Source organism: Herpailurus yagouaroundi, unplaced genomic scaffold (genome assembly GCF_014898765.1).
Source record: "Herpailurus yagouaroundi ecotype Mexico unplaced genomic scaffold, PumYag 29, whole genome shotgun sequence".
NCBI classification, from domain to species: Eukaryota; Metazoa; Chordata; class Mammalia; order Carnivora; family Felidae; genus Herpailurus; species Herpailurus yagouaroundi.
Genome location: NW_024412377.1, coordinates 1,071,353 through 1,094,454, shown reverse-complemented (window position 1 = coordinate 1,094,454; position 23,102 = coordinate 1,071,353). Strand labels below are relative to the sequence as shown.

The 23,102-nt window shown below is 55.6% G+C and overlaps 1 protein-coding gene across 1 annotated transcript in view; it reads right to left on the bottom strand.

The window, feature by feature from the left end:
• Window positions 1-22,548, bottom strand: part of IRX2-DT (IRX2 divergent transcript) — a 41,064-nt gene extending 18,516 nt beyond the window's left edge. Inside the window, exons 1-4 of the mRNA XM_040491840.1 lie at window positions 22,372-22,548; window positions 21,871-22,051; window positions 20,541-20,647; window positions 9,454-9,632 (exon numbers count right to left, since the gene is read on the bottom strand). Coding sequence (XP_040347774.1) covers window positions 9,454-9,632; window positions 20,541-20,647; window positions 21,871-22,051; window positions 22,372-22,548 — 644 coding nt within the window. The remainder of the gene's footprint in view (window positions 1-9,453; window positions 9,633-20,540; window positions 20,648-21,870; window positions 22,052-22,371) is intronic.
• Between the last annotated feature and the right edge of the window lie 554 nt (window positions 22,549-23,102).

Sequence of the window (23,102 nt, the reverse complement as noted above, 5' to 3'; positions counted from 1 at the left end):
GGGCGCGCGCGGGGGGGGGAGCGGCCGGGGGCGGAGAACCGCGCGCCCTCCCGCCCGCGCGCGTTTCGGGGTCGCGGAAAATCGCCCCGAACTGGTTGCTCCGCCGGCGGGGAGTGAAAGGGGGCCGCGTGTTTGTCAACGTCGCGCAGTAAACGCGCCCCACACGGCCGCTGCTGGTGTCGGGTGAGCGACATCAGTGAGAAAAACTCACTGCGAACCAACGTATTCCGTCGGGGGCGACCCTTTCCGATCGAAAAAACAGCCCGAATTATTAGAAAGTTTCCTCCAAATAACCCCATGCAGTGATTATGGGACAGATGGGTTTTTTTCTGAGTGCAAATTGGAAATCTCAAGGAAAAAAAAAAAACCCGTTTATTTTAACCCCAAATTAAGGATATACGTAGAGCTGCACAGGTTTCACAACAATAACATTTCAAACATTTAAAAAGTGTGTTAACCCACGAGGCAATCTTGGGAACAAAACACAACAGTCTGTGATATGTGGATATTATGATTAACATCATTTGAATTTCTACAAATCGCAAAGGGGACACGTCCCTTTGATGTATTTTCAAACCTTTATGTAAGTGACAAATCCCTACAGATATTTTAAAGGCTTATTATGAGGAGGAGTAATCTATGACAATATAATTTTCCAGTTGCTGGAAATCACTTTCCTTCGGCGGGAATGGAAGCACGCGCCAACCTTCCCCTCTGCTTTGGCGGGAGCTGCATGAGACCAGTATTTGGTGATGTGCCAGGGGCCTCGGTCTGGGCAGGCGAAGGAGAAAACGCTCGTGTTGGGGTGCAGACCCCCCTTCGCTGGGCTGCTAACCTTTCACCCGAATCTCCTGCAAATAGAGGGATGTAGACTCACCCCCACCTCTGCCCTCCACCCTCCACGCAGAGAACAGGCTTGTGTTCTCTCCACGGAGGGCAAAGCGTTCTCTCTCTTTCCGAGAAAGATAAAAATTGAAGATGTTATTAAGGACTACTCTGGCCATCTAATAAAAAGGGAGTGAGTTATGAAATCTCTGTCCTCTGTTCCTCCCAGCTCCCAGGTAGAAGGAAAGAGGAAACATGGTTTTTGTTTGTTTGTTTAAGTCTGGCCCCAAGATCACAAGGGAGAGCCTTCTAAAAAAAGGTGCCCAGTGCTATTTTGTTCTGCATGGACCTGAGCACAAATTAGGTCTAATGTTCTGAAGGAAGCAGCACACCCTGAGGTCTGGGGCTGCCTGCAAATGGGAGCAGAGTGGGTCTTTATAGGAAATGCCCAGAGGGCAGGTAGGAAGCATTGCACAGCACTGGCATTTTTGTGGGGAGATAAATTGACAATTTATTGTGTGTAACTCCTGATCAATTATTAATCCTTAGTGTCAACAACAGGGTTATAATTACCTTCGGTTATTTAAAGGAGTATTTTTTTTTCCACTCCTCTGATCCATAATTAGTTAATGCTCTTGAACAATGATCCGCAGAAGAGCTGGGCTTCCTTTTTGGTGGCTTTGGGGGGAAACAGCCACAGTCACCTTCCGGCTCTCAGAAGCCCCCTCCCAACCCTCCATTCCCTCAGTGGGCACCTCCCCCTCCCCCAGGCTGTAAATAATGATTCTGGATGAAAATGGGGGGAATAATAAGCAAATAGAGTGCAGCTGGAATTAATAAGGCTGGTCTGATCAAAGTTAGTGGCAGTGGGACAGCTAGCAGCTACCAGGGTCTGAGGCCCAGAAAGGTGCCCAAGCTCTCGCCTCTTCTCCAAGATCTAGAGAAAGGGCAGAGCGAACGTTTTAACCCCTGGCACCTTCTCAGCGGGGAGAGGGGCTGGGCGAGGACCCCTGTTCCTAGGCGGGGAGAATCCCCCCCGGAAAGGGGCCGACCTGGCTTGGGGCTTGAAGGGAGCCTCGCTCTAGCACCCGCTCTGCCCCGGGGCAGGGGCGCGGGGTGGTCCTGGGCGGCTAGAGGCTGGGCCATGGGTTAGCTGGTCGGAGGGGCACGAGCAGGTGGCCTGGGTTAGCGGCAGCAGCCGATGACAGGTGCCGGAGGAGCTCGCAGGGGACAGGCGGCGTCTGCCGGGGAAGCTGTTCCACAGCGCCCACGGAGGACCGCAGTTGTCCCCGCTGTCGCCCTCACCGTGGCCCTGAGTGCGGGTGCTCCAGCTGGAGGTGCTAACTGCGTTCCCCCGAGGACCCCAAGCTCCTTCCTGTGGGCACAGCCCCTCCAGGGTCGGTCCCAGCACACGCGTGTTGGGCTGGCACAGCTACCAGCGTTTCCTGGGGGCACTGTTTCCGTCCGAGCTCTCCAGACGCCTAAGCCGTCTTTCGGCCGACACCCCACACCCATTTCTGCCCCACGGTCCTCCGGTGCAGCGCCGCCACGCGTGCGCCTCATTGGTCACATCGAGGCCCCAAAAGGCAGCCCCCCCCCCCCCCGACCTGTAGAGTGTAGAGCCACGGCAGGTCAAGGGCCCGTGGAGAGGCGGTGACAGGCCTGGGGCTGCGCCTGCGCAGGACTGCCTGGCCAGAGTCTCCGCAGGGTCTTGGCCGGGAGCCCGCGGCGGTGGGGCGTGGGGGACACCTGGAAGTGGGGGACTGGCTGGATCGGAGGAGGGTGAGCTGGCACTCTGGGACCTCCCGTGGCCCCACGCCGCAGGCGACTGTGGTCTGAGGACCCAGTGTCCAGCTGCCTGCCCTGTCCCCCCACTTTTGGCCCCATCCGTTTGGGGTCGTGGGTATCTGGCCCTGGAGCCTCCTTAGGGCAGGCCGCAGCCAGGAGCCCTGGGCGGTGGACCAGCCTGCGGCAACGCACGACGGCTGCTGGTTCCGGGGAGGCCCACCCGCTCCCACCGATGAAGGCTGGCCTCTTCCTCTCCGCCCTCCAGCCCTGCTCTGGACCCCCTTCCGTGACTGGCTCGGGTCCCCATCCCCTTCCCCACCTCCCCTCGGGAAGCGCGGCTCCGAGGTGAGGGGTGTGGCGCTCGGCCAGGCGGGGGGGGGGGGGGGGGAACTGGAGACCCTGCGCTCAGAGCTGCCGCGCCTTCTGGCGTCCCCCTCTGTCCCCTGTCCCGCACGGGAACCGCGTGTCCGGCGGCAGGAGGGCTGGAAGGGCTGGAGGGCCACGCCCCGAAGCTGCTGAGAGCCAGGACCCCGCACCTGCCACGGCCTGTGTTGCGCGCGCGCGCCGGGTGGTCCTCAGAGTGGCGCGCGAAGGGACCCCGCGCTGCGCCCCGCACTCCCTTCCCTCCCTTCCCCAGGCAGGTGGCACCCCCGGGACCGCTGCAGATGAGGGAGGGTCGCGGCACTCGAGGGGGCGGCTGGCCTCTCAGCTACCGCTCGCCGAAGACCCGTGGCCTGCGAAACCTCCGCTTCTCTCTTTTTGGGAATGTTACAGACCAAGGCAGGGTTCCCAGGCCCAACAGAGCAAATGCAGCTCCCTCCACCTACTGCCAGACTCCATCCCCGCGCTCCTCCCGAAGAACCAGCCGGTGGGCTGCCTGGAGGGGGTGAGGAGCCCTTGAGGAGGCGGCGCAGCCCGAGGCCCAACGGGGGCGCCCTGGAGCGGGCCCAGTCGCCTGGTTTCCGTCGTGCTACAGCCTCGCAGAACAGCCCGCAGAACGCGTTGCGTGTGTGTGTGTTGGAGGGGGGGGGGGGCCTCCAATCCGGCTTCCCCCACCCCTTCCTTTCGGGACCTCTTGAGGCAGCTTCGACTTAGAGGCTCAGAGCTGGTCGCTGGAGGGAGTCGCTTGAAACATTCAGGCCTCCTGCTGGCTGGGGGACGGTCCTGAGGCCGAGGTGGGGGCGGGGCAGGGCGCTGGGGGGGAGGGGCTGAGAGGTGAGAGTCGGATCTGGGGAGGTGGTGCCCTACCTAACCTTTGGGGGTCAAGGCCTCGTGCATCTGGGGGATGTCCTGGCCCCAAAGCGACCTCAGCTCAGTCCTTCCCGCCATTCACACCCCCCGGGGGAGGGGGGTAACTGCACCCTGGAGGTCTGCACAGCCCCAGACCAGGAAATGCTGGTCGGCTGGTATGGGATAGGCCAGCCAAGGCCTAGAGACCCCCCCCACCCCTGGGCCCAAGTGCAGGGGGGGACGGGGTGCAGATCAGGTTCCCCGAGGTCGGTGCCCAGCCATGAAGTTAGTTTATTTAAATAGGAGGCGCAGACCAGCTCCAGGTTTATTCTTCCCGACTCTCAAGCAGTGGAAAAACAATTTGTTTTGTAATGATTATATGATCCTCAGCCCCTTAAATAAAAGTGCCCTTGGTGGTCATGGGCCCAGATATAAACAGGAGTCGCCCGCAGGGCCCAGGCTTTGGGAACCTGCTTCGGGCAGGGCCTGATTGGGGTGGGGGGAGGGGGAGGTTGAGCCCACGCCCGGATGGGAGAGGGTGTGTTGACCATTTCTGTGGGGCTGGACTTTTTAAGGCTGTGCCTTCAGAAAGATAAAGCCCGCCTGCCAGGAGGCAGCCCCACAAATGAGTTCTATTGTAAACACTGTACTGGGACCTCACCGTGGGAAGTAGAAGCAAAGAAGGTATTCAGGTGCGCACCCCTCCTCTCCGGCCCTTTCCGGTGCAGACAAGGCACGGAGAGCAGGAAGCAGGCCTACTCCGGGGAGTAGGGAGGGGAGGGATGTGTGACTGTCCGGCCAGGGGGGCACTTCTGGCCTGACTCTTTGGGGGGGGGGGGGGGGAAGCCTCCGGCAGAAAACTTCTCAGGTGGAGCGGGAAGCAGGATGGCAGGTGCCGGGGCACCTTTACCTGAGCACTGGCGGCTTCAGGGGGGCGTGCTGGGGGCAGGTGCTGGCTGCTACAGTGGGTTCATCCCCTGCAGTGTATTCTGCAGGAGACAGAGTGCAAGCTCTGTCTGGGGCGGGTGGCCTCCCTCTGGCTCTGGCTGGCCCCGCAGGGGTGCATGCACTCGGGAGGGGGCTGCTGTGGGTCTGGGAACCCCAGAGGAGACAATGCAGGATGGCCGCCTCCATACTGCCCCAGGGGCGGGGGCAGCCCTCATGACTGTCCCTGTGTGGCTCTTTGAGTGGCTCAAATGGCCCTTCCCCCAAAGCCCGCCTCCTCCAACCGGGAGGCTCTGCAAGGGGGCTCCTTGTTGCCCCGGCTGGCCCCCGCATCGCCACCCACCTGCCCTAGCGGGTCACTCACAGACCTCACCCCAGCCGGAGGCCCAGTGACGTCCACGGACCCGGGGGACAGATGAGGCCCACACTGTAGGTCTGAATACTGAACGTTTGTAAATCGGGCTTGTGAGCTGCTCAAGACAATGGGCTTTACCCTTCTATCTGGGGAAATACACCTTCAAATACCAAAATCACAAATATGTGTGAGCATGGTTTGCATGGAGGTTATGGACCTCATGGGGAGGACCGAATTCATGGTCACTGTGCCGGGCCAGACGCTCTGTTCTGAGGGGCGGCCACCTGTGGATTTGTGGTAAAATAAAGTCAGAAACTGTGTATTTATTCCACTGATCATTTTCTTGTCTTGGGCCAAATTACCCCTCGTAACAAACAAGATTTTCATATAATTTGTGTCCTACTGACAATATATGATTTAAAAATTAAAAAGTTGATGTATCGGGGTGCCTGGGTGGCTCAGTCAGTTAAGAGTCCGGCTCTCGATTTCTGTTCAGCTCATGATCTCGAGGTTCCAGTCTGTAAGCCCCGGTCAGGCTCAGCGAGGGGCATGAAGCCTGCTTGGGATCCTCTCTCTCCCTCTCTCTCTGCCCCTCCCCCACTCATGGGAGCTCTCTCTCAAAATAAATCAACTTATAATAAATACAACGTTGTGTTCCAAGTATACATCTTGATATATTTTCAACAGAAACTGTACAGAAAACCAGATGCAAGAAGTAAAAATAACCAACTTCGTTTTGTTTTCCAAAAAAAAGTTATTTTCTTCTAAAATACTCAAAGCTATCTCTTGAAATTTAAAGGCAAAATACACAGTATAATGTGTAAATATCCAACATTTAAATAAAAAACTTAAAAAAATACAGCTGCACTGTTTTAATGTTTGAAATGTGATCCCTGATGGGGAATCTCTGAGGTTGAGGGCCCTGTGGGGGAGGGGAGAGTGTTTGGGGGGGGGTGAGCTCTGGGCGGACCCTCAGCTCTCTCTGCTTCCCTGGGCCCATCAGAGGGCAGGTCTGGACTCAACTTGCTGAGCCTCCTGGTCCCCTTCTGCCCAGGGAAGCCACCTGCTTCCCAAGGTATGGGGTGGGGGGGGGAGGTCAGGGGGCAAGGCTGGGCAGGTGCTTTCATCTGAACCAGGGGCTGGACGGCAGTGGGCAGTGGGCAACAGGAGCTTCAGATGGTGTGAGGGGCAGAGGAGACCCCAGCAGACCCTCCCAGGGGGAAGGCGGGTAGAGAAGGGCGAGACAGACAGCACTGCTAACTTCACGCGCAGGAAGCTGGACCCGTCACCTCTTTCGTCACAGGGAAAGTTCCAGCACTTTTAAGGTTATGGAAACATTGCCCAGCGAAGGCACAGGGTCCCCACGTGCCCTCTGCTCATCGCTCGGCTTCCGCTGCTGTTTGCATCTCGGTTCCCGGTGGTATTCGTGGCACGGCCTGATTGTATATCCGCACTTCATCATTAACTGAAGTCCGGGGTGTACGTGAAGGCTCACTCCGTGTGTTGCACGTTCTGCGGGTTTGACAAAAGCACAGTGTCACGAGCTCCGATTCTATGGAGACTTCTTCCTGACCTGAGAGGTGTCCCTTCGAATTTTGTGAGAAATAACAGATACAGTCAATAAATGAGTACAATACAGATAGAATACAATGAACACATGAATGTATATAAACACTCAACGTGAATACATAAATATACATAAATAACAGAGTTGCTAGATACAATTCAAGACATCCAGTTACATTTGACTTATATATATACACGTATATAAACAATGGATACTTCGGCACTATAAGTGTGAAGAATGTCCCATGTGGTAGTGGGACTAAAATGTTGTTGCTTTTCTGTCCTTTGTACTTTGCATGTAACCTTTCATTTTATTTTATTTTGTTTTGTCTTATTTTATTTATTTGCTAAACCTGACAATATTACTTTTGATGAGACACATTAAAAAATATTTGTCCAGTGACACTTTTTAAAAAATTTTTTAATGTTTATTTATTTTTTGAGAGAGAGAGAGAGAGCGCGCGCGCGCGCGCGCGGGCGCGAGTTGGGGAGGGGCAGACAGAGAGGGAGACACGGAATCCGAAGCAGGCTCCAGGGTCCGAGCTGTCAGCACAGAGCCCGATGCTGGGCTTGAACTCATGAACCATGAGACCATGACCTCAGCCGCAGTCCGTCACTTAAGGACGGAGCCCCCCCCCCCCCAGGCGCCCCCCAGTGACACTTCTTTTAAGCCGTGTTTTGCAAGGGAGGAGCGGGAGGGAGGGATCCAAGTGGAGTCCATACACCCACATTTGCTGAGTAGGTGCATGGAGCTGGAGGGCTCAGGTGGCTCTCGTTCAAGCCAGAACCACCTTCTGGTAAGATAGGAAGCAGGGGGCTGTGTCTCTCAACACAATCCGCCAACAATCCGTTGGACCTCTCCCTTGCTCTGGCCTGCTCTCACCCCTTCCCTTCTCCTTCTCTGCCGTGAGAATCTATTCTCAAATCACATACTCTTCCCATAAGTAAATACTGCTGTTTAAAAATGGTCACTTTAATTCAGCATAAAATTACTAACGGTCACCATGTCCACGGTGTCTATGTGCCACGTGAAGTGGCTTCATATCTTACAGTCCTTAAGCAGAATGGTGTTGGAGTCATCTGGAGAGAGAGATTCAGGGTCCGTCGGTTTAGCATGGACACAGGCATTGGTATTTTTTAAGTTTCTTTATTTATTTTGAGAAAGAGCGAGAGAGAGGGGGGAAATGAATCCCATGTAGGCTCTGCTCTGTCAGCCCCGATGTGGGGCTCAGTCTCACAAACCATGAGATCATGACCTGAGCCGAGATCAAGAGTCAGAGGCTTAAACGACTGAGCCGCCCAGGCCCGACTATTGGTATTTGTTTAAAACGGTGATGGCCTGAGGTTAAGTAAGAAAATGAGAAAATAAGAAATAAAATACCCTTGGTGGAAATTCAGGCAGCGTTCGGACGGCAGACCCCCAAGTGGGGTGGGATAGAGCTGCGGAGCACGTGTGAAATGACCTCGGGGGTGGATCTGACGTGTGGGGCCCTGCACCCTCTGGAAAGAACCGGGAGTTTCCACAGACCCCTGAAGTCCTGCAAACATAGCTGTCCCAAGGCGGTGGGGGCTGGGTAGCCTTGCTTGGCCGTCAGTGGGTGGTCAGAAAGCTCTCCAGTTTCCATCAGAGGCAGGTTAAGTGTCTGCATGTTATAGGTAGTAATCCCCAGTTTTGGAAGCCGGCCTTAGCCCTGACTCGGCTGTGGGCCCACAGACCAGCCTCCATCGCACTCCGCAGGAAGGAGGGGCCTTGGCATCCAACCTTGGGCCCGGCCTAAGTCTGCAGACTGTTTGATTTCCAAGGTTGCGCGTCCTGGCTTCCGCGAGCACCGACATTCAGACGTTCACGAAAGCAACCGGCCAGGGATTTGCTGGATTTGCACTGACCTGAAATCTACACGGTGGATATGTGGGGGCCCCCAGTGTCTGCCGCCGGGGAAGGCAAGAAACGATACGATGTATCAAAGCGAGACCTCCAGTCTCCAGGCGTTTCCCGGAGATGGGGAGCCCCGCTCCGGGCACACGCCTGCTCAAGCCGCATCCAGACCGGTGCCCGTTGGATGGCCAGGCTGTTGGTGGGGGATCGGAGTCCCTTTAAAGTTCCCACTTTTCAAATCAACTGTAACTGAAAGCGGGAGATGGTTTTCAATAATGTCTTGTTGGATTTCATTGTGTTGCTCTACGGTCTCACCGATGAATCTCGATGTGTTATCAATAAGCCCATTCAAATCCACCGTAAGCCTGCAGGGGACGTGGAGTCTCCTTGCTGGCTCCGGAGGCTCCTTGCTGGCTCCGGAGGCTGTCGATCCCTGTGCACCCGCGAGTGTTTGTCTCCATCCCACGGAACTCGGGTCTTCGTCCGTGGACTTCTGTCTGCCCGCACTGCCCAGAGCAGGCCGCCTGTGTCCGGCACTCGGCACCGTTCCCGGCTCTGTGTTGTACGTCTGCGGATGGACATCAGAGGTTTTCAAAGAGAATGTGACTTTCCAATAGGAATTTATGCTCTGAGCAGAGAGAACGGAAGACACGTGATGATTGAAAAAGCGAAGCCCCATGGTCTGCCTCGTCTGCCCTGTTTCCGGGCTCCTCTCTTCTGCCCACCACCGCCTTCTCTTTGTCCCTTAATCTCCCCTCTGCCCACAACGGCAGCCCCACACTGGATCCCTGCCTCAGGCCCCCTTCTCGCCGTGCCCTTCCACACCAACCTCCAAAATATCTTAAGTAGATCGCAGACCTCAACTCGCCTGGTCCAGGCCTTCGCCGACAGGACCTGGGGCTCACCGGCCTTCCACACGGTCCCCCACCGCTTCCCTTGCCCGTTCACGTTGGCAAACACATCTTTGTGCTGGTGCTTCCCACGGACGGCCAGCTGCAGGGATCCCTTGCAGACAGCTGTCTGCTGGGGCCTTGTGTAGACCGTTAGCTGCAAGAAGTTTGTGTAGACAGTCCGCTGCAGGGGGCTGTATGGTCAGGGGCCTCTATGGACAGCATCCCGTTCACCCTCTTCGACGAGTTGGGACCCTGTTCGCGGAGTGCAGTCTGACTTATATGCAGACGGTTAGGACTTATCTTAAGTTTGTGCCCTCATCAAACACTTGTTAGGTGATCGTGATGCCTTGAAAAGCCGCGGACGGGTTAAAAGATGTGTGTGGTGTGGAGCAGGAGGGGGTTTCATCAGGGAGGGGAGAGGGTCTCTGCACAGGTGGATCTCGTGCAGCCGCTTGCTGGCAGCTTGTGACCCCGTCACCTCATCCTCGCTCTCGGCTGTGCAGGAAGTGAGCGAAATGGTACCTTCGCACGTTTGCTTAACGGAAGCTTCCGGTAAACGTCTCTGCAAGACGGGCTGAACCCTTTTTAGGTACAAACGCCCAGGGAACTCAAGTTAGGCTAGCAAGTTTATTTTCTGTGTCACCGAGCTCTTCACTGCCACCGAGTAAGCGATGGCTTCTTAGCAGTGATGTCGGCTCCGTTCATAATTCCGTTTGCAAGTACATTCTGTGCAGGCAGACCCCACTTGATGCACCTTTCATAAACGGATGTTTTGTGGCGACATGGTGCCGAGCGGGTCTCTGGGCCCCTTTGCTCCCACAGCATCATGCTCACTCTGTGTCTCTGTGTCACATTTAGGTGAGTTTTGCAATATTTGAATGACGGAAACTTGGTTGGCCTTCTATCTGTCTCGGTGATTGTGCTCAGAGGTCTTTGACGTTGCTGTTGTAATCGTTTGGGGTCCGTGGTCCACCTGGTGTCCTCACATCCAGTGTCTCATTTAAACATCGGGTCTCCCTGGGTCGATGTGACTTTCCTCACGTGTTGTGCCGGAGGGGCTGAAGCTCTCGGTGATTTCGGGACCCAGAGCGAATTATAGAGGTGGAAGCTGCCAGCATCGACTTTGCGATTCCTCCGTGTGCCTTCTGTGGACTCCCTCATGCAAACCTCCCTACAGCACGACCTGAGAGCCACGGCCATCGTCTCCCTTCCACGTGAGAAGACTTGTTGCAAGTTCCGGGGACTTGTACTCTGCCCAAAATAACCCAGGCCAAGGAGTGTGCTCTGGACCCCACACTGGGTCCCTCCATGGCCGTGGCCAGTCTCCCTGGCCCCGTCTCCACCCAGACCCTGCTCCTCCAGGCCGACTCATCCTTCCCCGCACCCCATGCCGTCCTCACCCCGTCCCTGCTGCAAAGTGGCTTCTGTGCAAATGAAGGCCACGAGCAACAGCCCAGCCAAGGGTCGTGAGGACGGCATATCCCCCAACCCTGCGTCGTCAGGGGAATCGTCTCCACAGACGCCCCCCAGCACCTGAGACCTGTGTGCACACAGAGCAAGCTCCAGTGAACACAGACTCGGCCTTCTACGCAACACAGCGTTTCTCTGCAGCGGTGGGGGACGGCCGTGGATGCCCGGCCACGTCACTTGCTGTCTGCTCTACGGCACGTCCCTGAAAAGGGCTTCAGCATCTGCAGAAACCCATGAACAGCCTGTCCTATCCCAAACCACGGCCTTGCAGAATGGCTGTCTCAGCTCTCGGCCGGCTTCTGTCTCCTTCAGGGCTGCCTACAGGCACAGGGGCACTTCTGAGTCCAAGGCCATGACCTGCCTGGGCTCAGCCCTGGGCCTCTTTCCGAGACCCCTCCTTTTCCGCCCATACATCTATATCTCTATCTGTATCTGTATGCCCCTCTCCCATGGAGGTTAAGTTTCCCAGAGTAAGTCAAGCACGGAGCTGCGGCTTGTGCAAACATCCTCTAACGTACTCTCTTCTAAGGAGCCAAGTGCCAGCTTCTAGCTGACTCACGGACCCGAGGACATGGCCGGGCTTGCTGCGTTATGCAGAACCGAGGGCACAGCTGCAGAAGCGCGTCCCGTCTATCAAATCCTTCTTTTTGAGCCCTCTTGATTTACACATTAGGTGAGGTCGCTTCACCTTTCATAATCACACACAGCATCTTTGCCTGTGTGTCTGGTGCGCGCACACACATACACACACACACACACACACACCCCGAGGTCCCGAATACCACGACGCTGTCCTAGTTGTACTCCGAGCCTCACCCCCTCCGAGTTCCGCTTCGCCCGCACAATCTGATTTTGGGGCAGGAGCCTTACTTCGTGTGGATTAACAACCCTTACGAAGATGTATCAAGGTGGCCACGTATTTCGGGAATATTGGGGACTGTCACTCATCGCCAGTCAGCGAGGCTCTGGACGGCACCTGCTGCCTGGACAGAATGGCCAGGTCCGTGTGGAGCTCGCCTTTCCTTTTCGCTAAGCTCTCCCCATCCCGTGTACCTGGAGCTGGGCAGGAAGTGTGCGAAGGCCAAGTTTCAAGGGACACACATGTCCAGGTTTGGATACAGATGAGTATATTAGGTCTGGGATGAAGTGTGAAGGCTTGAGGGTCAATGAGTGAGCTGGTTCTGGTTCGATGCCGAGCACCGTGAAGGGTCCTTCTCAAGCGCGTCCTCCTGTTGATGTGCCCACCTCCTGTCCTCTTCTTGTGTGACCTCGTCGTCCTGCTCGCTGGCCTCTCCGGGGGGTCCTCACCGAGCCGGCCCCTCGCTGGCCCCTCGTGGTATCCCTTGGCCTCCATGGATCCCCGTGGTGGCCAGTGGGTGGGTGCGAGTGGACGTTCCCGCAGGGGGTCCCAGGAAGGACCGTCCACGGACCAGCCGCGTGGCCCCGCTCTTGGCATAGTGCCACCCAGGTGCATTCTCAAGGAGTAATTGTTATGTGTTTTGAAATCCACGTTTATGTTTATTGAGCATTATAAGCAATCCACATACATCTACTGAGTATCTTGTGACCCGAGAAGGTGTGGGCAGAGCACAATGTGTGTGGTGTCGGGCCGCCTGCCTTCCAGCTCCAGCGGGCCGCTTCCTGACCCTCCCCGACCTTACCTGTGTCAGGTGCGCAAGCAGAGGCTCGAGCAAGCCCTTCCCGAGGATGTGTCCACACAGAAACCCCTTAATTCGGCTCCTTTTTTGGATCAGCTGCTGGTCGATTCTACGGAACTTAAAAGATATCAGACAGCGTAGAAATTAATTTATTATCTGGAAGGACCGTGTGTTTTCACCGCAGACTCCTAACTGCAAAGTGAGCATCGTGGTAACAAAAGGAAGATTATTTTCTTTCAAAAAGGTTATGTTTAAATCGGAGCCCACATGAGGCAGACAGGAATCAAGAGATTTTACAATACCATGGAAAATCATTTAATAGATTATTCAATTTCTTGAACATCATTAACTATCGAGCTACTTACAGAATTTTTTTTATTAAAGGAATAAGTTAGAACGGTTCCTAAACCTTCTAGGCCGCCAGTGGCTGTTGTGAGCACTGTCCACGAAGGTGATTTCAAACCTGAGAAGGAAATTTTGGAAAGGACAACGATGTGGCCTCCAGCAGAGGCGGTATGTTCCCCTGACGGCGGGAAGGAAGGAGGAGAGAGACTGAGAAAGACCTCATAACGCTCACAGGAAAGCCTGCGTTGGCTCCATTGGTTTAGGACTCTGGTTGGTAGAACACAGCGGCAGAGAGTTTGCTCCTCTGTGCAAGGTGGGCCCCTGAGCTTCTGTGCTCCTGTTTTAGGCAGGACGTGTCCCGAATTCGTGCAGGTGTGGGCTCACGGAAGATGCTACGTGCAGAGGGTCTGCAACGTACGACAGGACCTCGGCGTGTTAGATTTAGTCGGATTGTGTGTTTGTGTCTCTTTCTGTGTGTTTCCTGTAAGAGGACGCCTGGGGTTTCTGACCCCGAAACCCTTATCCAAATGGCTCTCGGGACTTCGCAGACACCCCCTTAGTACGCACCACTGGCTGGGAGATTCAGGAAAGCAGAAGGCAACATCGTCTGTGTGTTCCAGAAGGCACACCAGAGACAGCATGGTTTCTCCGGGGTCCCCCGTGGCTGTCACGGAGCTGGGGGGACCCAGAGACGATGTGGTTTCTCCGGGGCCCCCCCTGGCTGTCATGGAGCTGGGGGGACCCAGAGACCACGTGGTTTTTCCGGGGTCCCCCCTGGCTGTCACAGAGCTGGAGAGACCCAGAGATGACATGGTTTCTCCGGTGTCCCCCATGGCTGTCACGGAGCTGGGGGGACCCAGAGACCACGTGGTTTTTCCAGGGTCCCCCGTGGCTGTCACGGAGCTGGGGGGACCCAGAGACAACGTGGTTTCTTCAGGGTTCCCCTGGCTGTTACGGAGCTGGGGGGACCCAGAGATGACGTGGTTTCTCCGGGGCCCCCCGTGGCTGTCACGGAGATGGGGGGACCCAGAGACCACGTGGTTTTTCTGGGGTCCCCCCTGGCTGTCACAGAGCTGGGGAGACCCAGAGATGACATGGTTTCTCCAGTGTCCCCCATGGCTGTCACGGAGCTGGGGAGACCCAGAGACCACGTGGTTTTTCCGGGGTCCCCCGTGGCTGTCACGGAGCTGGGGGGACCCAGAGACAACGTGGTTTCTTCAGGGTTCCCCTGGCTGTCACGGAGCTGGGGGGACCCAGAGATGACGTGGTTTCTCCGGGGTCCCCCGTGGCTGTCACGGAGCTGGGGGGACCCAGAGATGACGTGGTTTCTCCGGGGTCCCCCGTGGCTGTCATGGAGCTGGGGAGAAGTGCATTGCCCAGACCACAGTCCAGAGTGAAGGATAGAGTGGCAGGATATACTGCACTCTCTGAACCCAGATCCCAGGTTTTCTTCTTTAAGAATAATCCCCCCCTCCCCATTTTTTCAGATTGAAGCATTTCATGATGCTGTTTGGGAGAAAAAAAGTCAAAAGTGATTAAGGTGATGACCTGCCATCTCTCAAACGCTCGCTGGCTTTGAGCCGTGCTGGAGAGGAGAGAGCTTCACATGTGGACAAACTATTTCTGCTGCACTTGGGAGTCATGAAATATATTGAAAGACATTTAAAAATACCTTTGCCTGGATCGTGGGATGATGGCAGCTGGGTAAGGAAGAGTTTAGTATGCTTCCAGTGAAAGTTCTTTATTGGAAAAGCTGACAGGTGCTCCATTTGTATGAGAAAAACCAGCCATTGTTATCCTAACCCCTCAGAATGCTTAACACCCTGCTTGTCAGAAGCATATAGATCATGGTTCTGTTTGAGCAGTATTGTTCAAAATTTCTATTAATAATTCCTCACAAGCACTTCACCAGTGACTAAAATGACCTTGGATTTTACAAATGGAAGATGTTCCCAGCCACATCCAGGGGTGAGAAGTAGGCAGGCGGCCCCGATGGGCTCCTACCCTTTTGCCTCATTTGCGTGCCTTTTCTTAGGCAGTTTTCAGTTCAAAGTCTTATTTTAATTTCCCTTGGGGATGCCATTTCATGGGTGTGAGCTTAGATTAAAAAAAAAAAACACTTCCTGTTTTTTTGTTTGTTTTTTTTTTTTTTTTTCTTTCCCCCCACTCTGACCTCATGGAAACATAGAGCGAATGAGGCCGGGGTTGTATGTTTGGTTTGACTCTTGGGGTGAGCTGAGCACAGGTGACTCCTCTCAACTCAGAGGTCTAGGCGACCTCGCAGGATTTGCAGACAGTTCAGAGGGTCCAAGATCCTGCCGACTCTCCTCTGTGGGTGAGGGGCTGCCCTGCTGGTGGGGAGGTGAGTGTGGACTGTCGAACCCACCTCAGGAACACAGAACTCCCCACGGGACTCTACTGTGTGGCCTTGACCTTGCCCACGTCAGCATGTCCCCTAATTCAGCTCTCGTTGTTACACTCTTCCTGTGTTCCGAGGGCTAGGTCGGGCAATTTGACCCATACACGCTTTCCATTTAATCCACAGGACGAGACTTGGGAAGGAGAATCAATGCGATCTCTTCTAGATGTAAGAGTTTGTGATCTCAAGGTTCTCTGGGTTGAGCTGGGGTCTTTTTGTACTTAGCAAGAGCTCCTTGAACCAAGGGAGTCTCATACGAAGTTCACTGATACTTATTTGGTTGGTTAGGTTTAAATCACTTAAAAGCCCAAGTCATGGGTTCAATTCCATAATGACTCAGTCCGTAGTGGTGGTTAGAAACTGCCTTAGAAATACAGCCCAATGTCTCTTGGAAACATGCTTCTTGATACAAGACAGAGCGTGGCTTCAGGAAGTCAAGTACCCGCCCCGTGCAGGAAGGACTACATGGACAGAAACTTCTCACCGTGGAGCGTGGTGACAGGTTCAAGACTACGTAAACATTGCAAGACGCTCTGAGTATCGTAGCTTTATTTTCAAGGTGGGGGTTGGGGTCCACAGCGGGTCATAAGATCAATGAGCAGTTTCCTTTGAGCAAAATAGAATAGAAAAGATCGTCCGGTAGAGACGAAGGCCTTGTGTACTTGTTCAGGTGTGTGTGCACGTGCGCGTAGATGTAAAAATCCCGCTCTGCGGAGGATTGGGGTTGAGACTGAGAGCCCCCAGTGTGGTCCGTAAGCAGTAGGTTGCTCACGCTTCTCTGAAAGGTGGTTAGAATCTTAGATTCATTCTAAGAGGGACGCTTGGCTTGTGCGGGGCTCGTGCAGAGACCAGCACGACCCTGGCCGTTCCCCATTTCCGCCCCGGGACAGGAGGCAGAGGCAGTGCCTGACTGTCGGTGAAGCCAGTGAAGTTAGTGCAGCGGCAGTCAGGTGAGGGAACCCGGGCCGCCGTGACCGGCTGCCAGCTTTGGAAGCATCGGGTGCGTGTAAACTGGGGTCTTTTTTTTTTTTTTTTTTTTAATGTTTATTTGTTTTCAGGAGAGCACAAGCCGGGAGGAGCAGGGAGAGAGGGAGACACAGACTCCGAAGCAGGCTCCAGGCCTTGAGCTGGCAGCACGGAGCCGGACTCGGGGCTCGAACTCACAAACCGCGAGATCATGACCTGAGCCAAAGTCCAACGCTTAACCTACTGAGCCACCCAGGCGCCCTCAACACTTTTTTTTTTTTTAACATTCATTTATTTTTGAGAAAGAAACAGAGTGCGAGTGGGGGCGGGGCAGAGAGAGAGGGAGACACAGAATCCAAAGCCGGGCACAGAGCCCGACACGGGACTCGAACTCACGACCTATGAGATCATGACCTGAGCTGAGGTCCGATGCTTAACTGGCTGAACCCCCCAGGCGCCCCTGTAAACTGCATTCTTAAGTTGCTGATGATAACCAGTGACGGTCAGTCTTGTCATAGATACAGGGTAGCCCGTGCCCAAACCGGCGGGGGTGGGGGGCAGCAGGGCCGGGAGACGCCTTCCAGGTGCCCTTGAGGCGGTGCTTGCTTCTGGAAGCTTCCAAGCTTCCCGTTTTCTTCCCCGAGCACCCTGTGGGCTCACTCTGTAGTTGGGCCAGCCACGTGGCATGCCACAGACGCCATGAAGGAGACTGTTTTGCAAATCCTTGGCAAAGTGTGTGGAGAACAGAAATCCCCACGAACAGATAGCCCAAACCTGTGAGTCGGGCCTAACAAACATTCTCAAAACACACGGAGAGAAAAGAGAACGCCGGCAAGGACCACGTGATCCAAACCCTAATGTCCAAGTACGAGCCCCCCTCCCCCCCCAGCCCCCCACCAGGGCCCTAGGCTGGACGCACAGGCTCACCTGTCCTTCTGGGCAGCCTTCCTTCCAGGAAACTCACCAAGAAATAGTAGTCTCACTCCACTTAATCACTGAATGCGAGCAAGGAAGCATCGCCTTCATTGAAGACACTCAGCAGTTCTGGAAGCTTTTTGCTGCTACGAGGCTGAAGAGGGTCGCGGGGACCGTCGTAGTCTCAAGCACAGCTCTCCCGCAGGATCGCCTCTCCGTCACTTCCCTCCTGAACTGGAATCCCCGGGGCCTGTGACGCACGGGCTCAGCCCGCGTCTGCTGCGTCGCCCCCCCAGCGAGGGCTCTGGACCCTGGTCCTCACCCCAGCTCAGTCCCGGTTTATCAGATACACCGCCCCCCACGCCCCCGCCCGTGGGGCCTGTGGCCTCAGGACGGCTGCAGGGAGAAGCCTTGGCCAGCGTGCCAGGCACGCACATAACCCTGTGCCCGGTGCCCGCCACATGCTGCGTCAGTCTTTCCTGTCTGAGAGAATGAAGGCTCCTGGGAAAATGCTCCACGGCCTTATGCCCACGTCGCAATTATCCTGAAACCCCGGATCCCTGGCGGTGAGCACAGAGTGGTCGCACCCGAGGTTCTTTATTTACACCAGGAAGTGGACCACTCGCACGAGTGCTTGAGGGCGGTGTCACCAGTGGATCTGTGGACGCAGGGTGTGGCCAGGAGGTCGTGGGGAGGGGGATTCTGCTCACTCGCGGAGAGACCTGTCCCAGAACAATAGGGCGTGAGGTTTCTTTGCCCACAGAGGGGCCCTTTGTTTTCTGTGGGTGAATTCCCCCTTACCCTACTCTCATATGCAGACCGGTCAGCGTCCCGGGAGGAATTACAGTGGTACCACGACGGGTAGCCCGCGGGATGGGTACTCGGTGCCCTGCTGGCTTAGGAGCAGGGACCGCAGGGAACAGGGTGGAGGGGACCATACGGGGCTCAGGTTACAGCGTATCGTGTTCAGGACCCATTGCTGACTGTCCCCCCCCCAGGGAGTGTGGCTTCTGGACGGCATGAGCCCAGCTTCTGAGCCTCGTCAAGGCCCTGGAGTCCGGTGCTGGTGCCTTCCCAGGCCCCCTGTGCTCCGGCAGAGGGCAGGACAGCTCTGCCGTGGGTCTGTCCTCCACTCCGCACAGAGGGAGCCACATGCCCTTGTGTTCAGGGTCCACTTGTCCTTCACGTTTCAGGGAGGGATGGGGTGAGGGGAGGCAGACAGCAAGGTGGCCACAAACGGGCTGGTGACCGCGGCACCTCATCTCTGGACACTGACGGCCGGCTGTGCGGACGGCTGGGCCCGACCACGTGTCCAGCCCCGGGCCAGCCCGTGGGCGTGGGATTCTTCCCGTGTGCTGCTATGCCCACCTCGTGGGTTACCCTGGAGCGGGCACAGGATGGACAGAGCGCATGCACGGGGGACGGACGGCCATGCAGGGTCCAGAGAGGCGGGACAAAGCGTGCTCAGCCTCCTGCCCTTGTCCCCGGAGTCCGCTGCCCATGACTCGCCAGCCACAGGCGGGGATGACACGGGATCGCTCACGGTTGCATTCCCAATGGCAAAGTCAGGATTTCCCACCGCCAGGAGCACGACGAATCCGAGTGGCCATGACCCCGAACGTGGGGAGTAGTAACTAATAAGGTGAATGGCTTATCTTTTTTCCTGGATGACACAGACCATTGTGAGCATCTGATCTTCTGGCCGAGGAGTTTTTTGGTGTCAGGAAAACTCACAGAATTTTGTTGCCGGGGGATTTTAGAGGGAGCTGAGCCCCAGGCAGTGGGGATGCGGGCTGGGTCTTGGCGTGCCCCTGGGGTTCTGCGCAGGACGGAGAGTTCCCTTGCCGGACGCGTAGAAAGCAGTTCTTTCTAAGTGCTGGGCCACCAAACGGTTCCTCCTTCAGGTCTGCGCAGAGGGGATGTGCTTTATACCTGGCTGGAATCTGGCTGCGTTTTGTTTCAACTGAGTATCTTTTTTCTGTTTTTAGTGTCTGTTTATTTATTTTGAGAGAGAGAGAGAGAGAGAGAGAGAGAGAGGGAGAGAGAAAACCCCAAGCAGGCCCTGCACGGAGCCCCACGTGGGGCTCGAACCCAGAAACTGTGAGATCAGGACTTGAGCCGAAACCAAGAGTCTGGTGCTTAAATGACTGAGCCCCCCCAGGCGCCCTCTGAGTATCTTCACAACGGGAACTGCCAGTCCTGTGGAAGATCTATGGGGTCTCGTCAGTGGCCCTGACATAGGGCCCTCCAGCACCTCGACACAGACGGGCTCAGCGCCAGGGGCGGGAAGCTCCTCCGTGCCGTGCATGACTCAGGGGAGGCCGCACGGGAAGTCCTTTGACACTTGTTGGGCTCGATGACACTCTAGCAGCCGACTCAGCGCTGACTCATCACGGCATCCTTCACTCAGTTCACTTATTTGCAATTTGGCAAAAGTTGGAAAGTATAATGGCTTCTATTTTTAAGTGTGCAGGCAGGAATATTGGACGCAGAACTGTTAAGTCCTGGCGTCTCTCTCTAGCCTTTGGAGACTGGGAGAATTCAAAAAGAGAAAGGAAAGTTTGTCATTCATGTGTGTGCGGGGATTCTGATGAGGAGAAAAACTAAATATTCTTCTAAATATGTATTTTTTGAATTTGCAAACGATATGGAAATATACATAATCACATAGTAATTTTATTCTAAGCTAATCATGTGGAAGGTTTGTGAAATGCAATCCTGTAGGCAAGCGATTACATCACGAAGTTATCGTCACCTCTGAGTCTACGTGGGGACTGCAGAGCCAAGAATCAGGTAGAATCCTTTCCGGGACTGTTTTCCTGATTTCTATTTGTCATGATCTTTGCTTTTATTTAATGTCTATTTATCTATTTTGAGGGGGGGGGAGGGAGGGAGGGAGAGAGAAAGAGAGAGAGAATGAGCTGGGAAGGGGCCGAGAAAGGGACACAGAGAGACTCCCAAGCAGCTCAGAACCTGACATGGGGCTGCATCTCACAAACCGTGGGATCATGACCGGAGCAGAAATCAAGAGCCGGACGCCTGACTGAGCTGCCCAGGCGCCCCCCGCCGTGCCCCCCCCCCCAGACCCTTGTTTTTCGTCTGTAAGTGACTGACTTCGTGTGGAAATTAAACATCTTTCTATACTGATTCTTCCCTCCTCCTCCACATTAAAAAAATGATTTAGTTTGGATTGATTGAAAAATACCCTTGAAAAAAATTTCTAAACATGTATAAAAAAATAATGGCACAATCAAAATTAGCACTTGACATGGGCACTACTTGGACCCACCTGGAAGCTGACCAAGGCGGAGCGGGTGTGACAACTGACAGCAGGCTTTATGGCCACCGCGTCTGCCACGTCCATCCTGGACACGTAATGGTAACGGGTGATGCGAACTGTGATAATGACCACGGAGATTTATTTGCAGAATAAGTTATTATTTCTCAGGAGCCGGACAGCAAGTATTAACACGTGAGCTGCTGTCCGCGGGCTCTCCACAAGAAAGGTCGGCCTTTTGTGGCCCGAGAGGCCGTCCTGAGACGCAGGATTAAGGGGGTGCGGGGGCCGGGGGGGCATCGGCCCGACTCTGAGGCCCCGATGTGTGGCCAGACTGGCTCCTGTGTTTTTACAGGGTTGAGTACCGTCTGCAGGAGGGTGGTGGCCCACATCGGCGGCAGTCTCCCCCCCCACCCCAGCCCCCTTCCCTCTCTTTCTTAATTCCTTCTTTCTGTGTACGTTCACCGTACATTTACTTCCCCAGAAACCTTCTGCAGCTCAGGCGTGGCCACATGACCCAGTTCAAGTCCACGAAGCAAAAATGGGAAATCGCTGTGGGGTGTGTGGTGGGCGGGAGGAGAGGGATTCTGAGAAAGGTTCACTTCCCTGATTATAATCCAAAGGAAACCAAAGACCTCTGTCTTGTTTTCCTGCTCTGTCCCTTCCTCTCTGCAGACAGCCGTGGGCGGAGGCTCTGCTGCCCCGGGGCGCGGGGGTTGTAATGTCAGATGGACAAGTCCAGGACGCAGAGCCCGCAGAGGGAGGGTGAGAAACGGGACGGCGCAGAGAACGAGGCCCTCGGCCCGTGCGCGCGCGGACCTTCCCCACTGACAGCTCGCCCGGCTCTTCGTCATGAACTCCCCTTACGGGGCATCAGAAGTGGTCCTAAGTGACCTAACAGGACACCCAGAGACAGGACCGGCCGCGAACCCCTGCCGATGTCCAAAGGGCATTCATGGCAACCAGAGGAGAACACCCGCGTCCCCTCCAGCGCTCCAGTGCCGCGGGCCGCACCTCGTCGCAGGTTCTCCAGCAAATACTTCTGACCCAATGAGCGAACCGGTTCGTCACCGCGTTCCTATTGTCCCTGGAAACATCTCTATTTGAAGTCCATGACCATCCTCACGCGGGAGGAATCCTGTCCTTGGCCAAGGCCAACGCGTTTCACGGGAAGACGGGCTGGGGCGTCACAGGTGTGAGGACGCGGGGATATTTGGACGTCCATCTCCCGTCGCTCGGATCGTCACCTCTGCCCCGACAGTTCAGCGCATTGGGGCCTGTCCTCGCTCCCCGCCTCGCGGTGGGGAGGACGCGAGAGAGCAAGGGCCCTTCTCCCTCCCACGTGGTAGCTTTTCGGTAGAAGCCTGGCAGTGGCCGTTCAGTGGTGCCGACGTGGGGCTTCCCCGTCTCTCGAAGATCGGCTTCCTCAGCCGCCGCTTGGGCTGCTGGCGGCCAGGCGTGGGCGGTGGGAAGGTGGCGACCTGCTCCGAGGTGTCTCCAGCCACCCCCGGGGTCCGCCCGGACTCCGGGGGAGTAAGAGGCTTTGCGGCAGGTGCGCCTTCCTCATTCTGTTCCGGTCTCTCGTCTTCGGCCCTGAAGCGTCTGCCCGTGGGGATCCACACTCATCCCCCGCCCCGGCCCGAGACTCCGTCCCTCCTGCTCAGGCAGCCGCTGTCTGATGTCTGACTCGCCCCCTGACCCCAGGAGCCCATCCCGGCGCCCAGGAGGCTGCGGCCAGCTCCCTCAGCCCTTCCCGGACACGTGGCGGCAGGCCCACCCCAAACCTCTGCCTCCCACTGTATCGTGTCCGGCTCTCAGGGCACAGTCTCTGCCCTGCACCCACCGGGCTCTGGCCTTTGGCGTTTCCAAGGAAGCCTTTGGGGGGCAAGCAATCCTTCCCTTTCTCAAGGGCGCGGCTCTTGCGGCTGAAGCCCGGCTCCCGGATCCAGCAGGCTCCGTTTCGTAACAAGGTTGTTTGGCAAGTGACAGCTGGGCACTGGCTTCTTGCTTCCAGGTCCATCTGTCCCCACCCCGAGGCCGTGGCCGCCTCGACTTGGGAGATAATTCACAGGCACCAAAACTACTGTGGGCTAAAGAAAATAACAATACATTGGGAGTGTTTCACACAACGTCACCCCAGCGCACGAGCTCTTGTAAATCCCCAGGAAAGACAAGAGGCTGGGAAGCCGGGTCCTCAACTCTAGGAAGCAGATACCGAGAGAATTGTAAGCACTCAGATGGCAACACGGAGATCCAGAGGCTGGAGGGCTGAGCACGTGGACAAGGACCATTTCTCGGTATTGATGACAATATACGTCTCTATGTAAAATGATCTCCCCACATGTCAATATATATCACTAATAATCTCTATGTAATATCAACATGTACGTATCACTAATAATCTCTAGGAAGCCCTGTGGCTCTTTTTGTCACGAGCCCTGTAAAGTCTGGAGCCCAAGGTCCCCCGGCAGCCGGACAAAAGGCTGTGTGATGTTTCGTAGAATGACTGCAGAGACTGATGACTGTGCTCAATCAATCAATCAATCAATCATTTCGTCCATTCATACGACACCT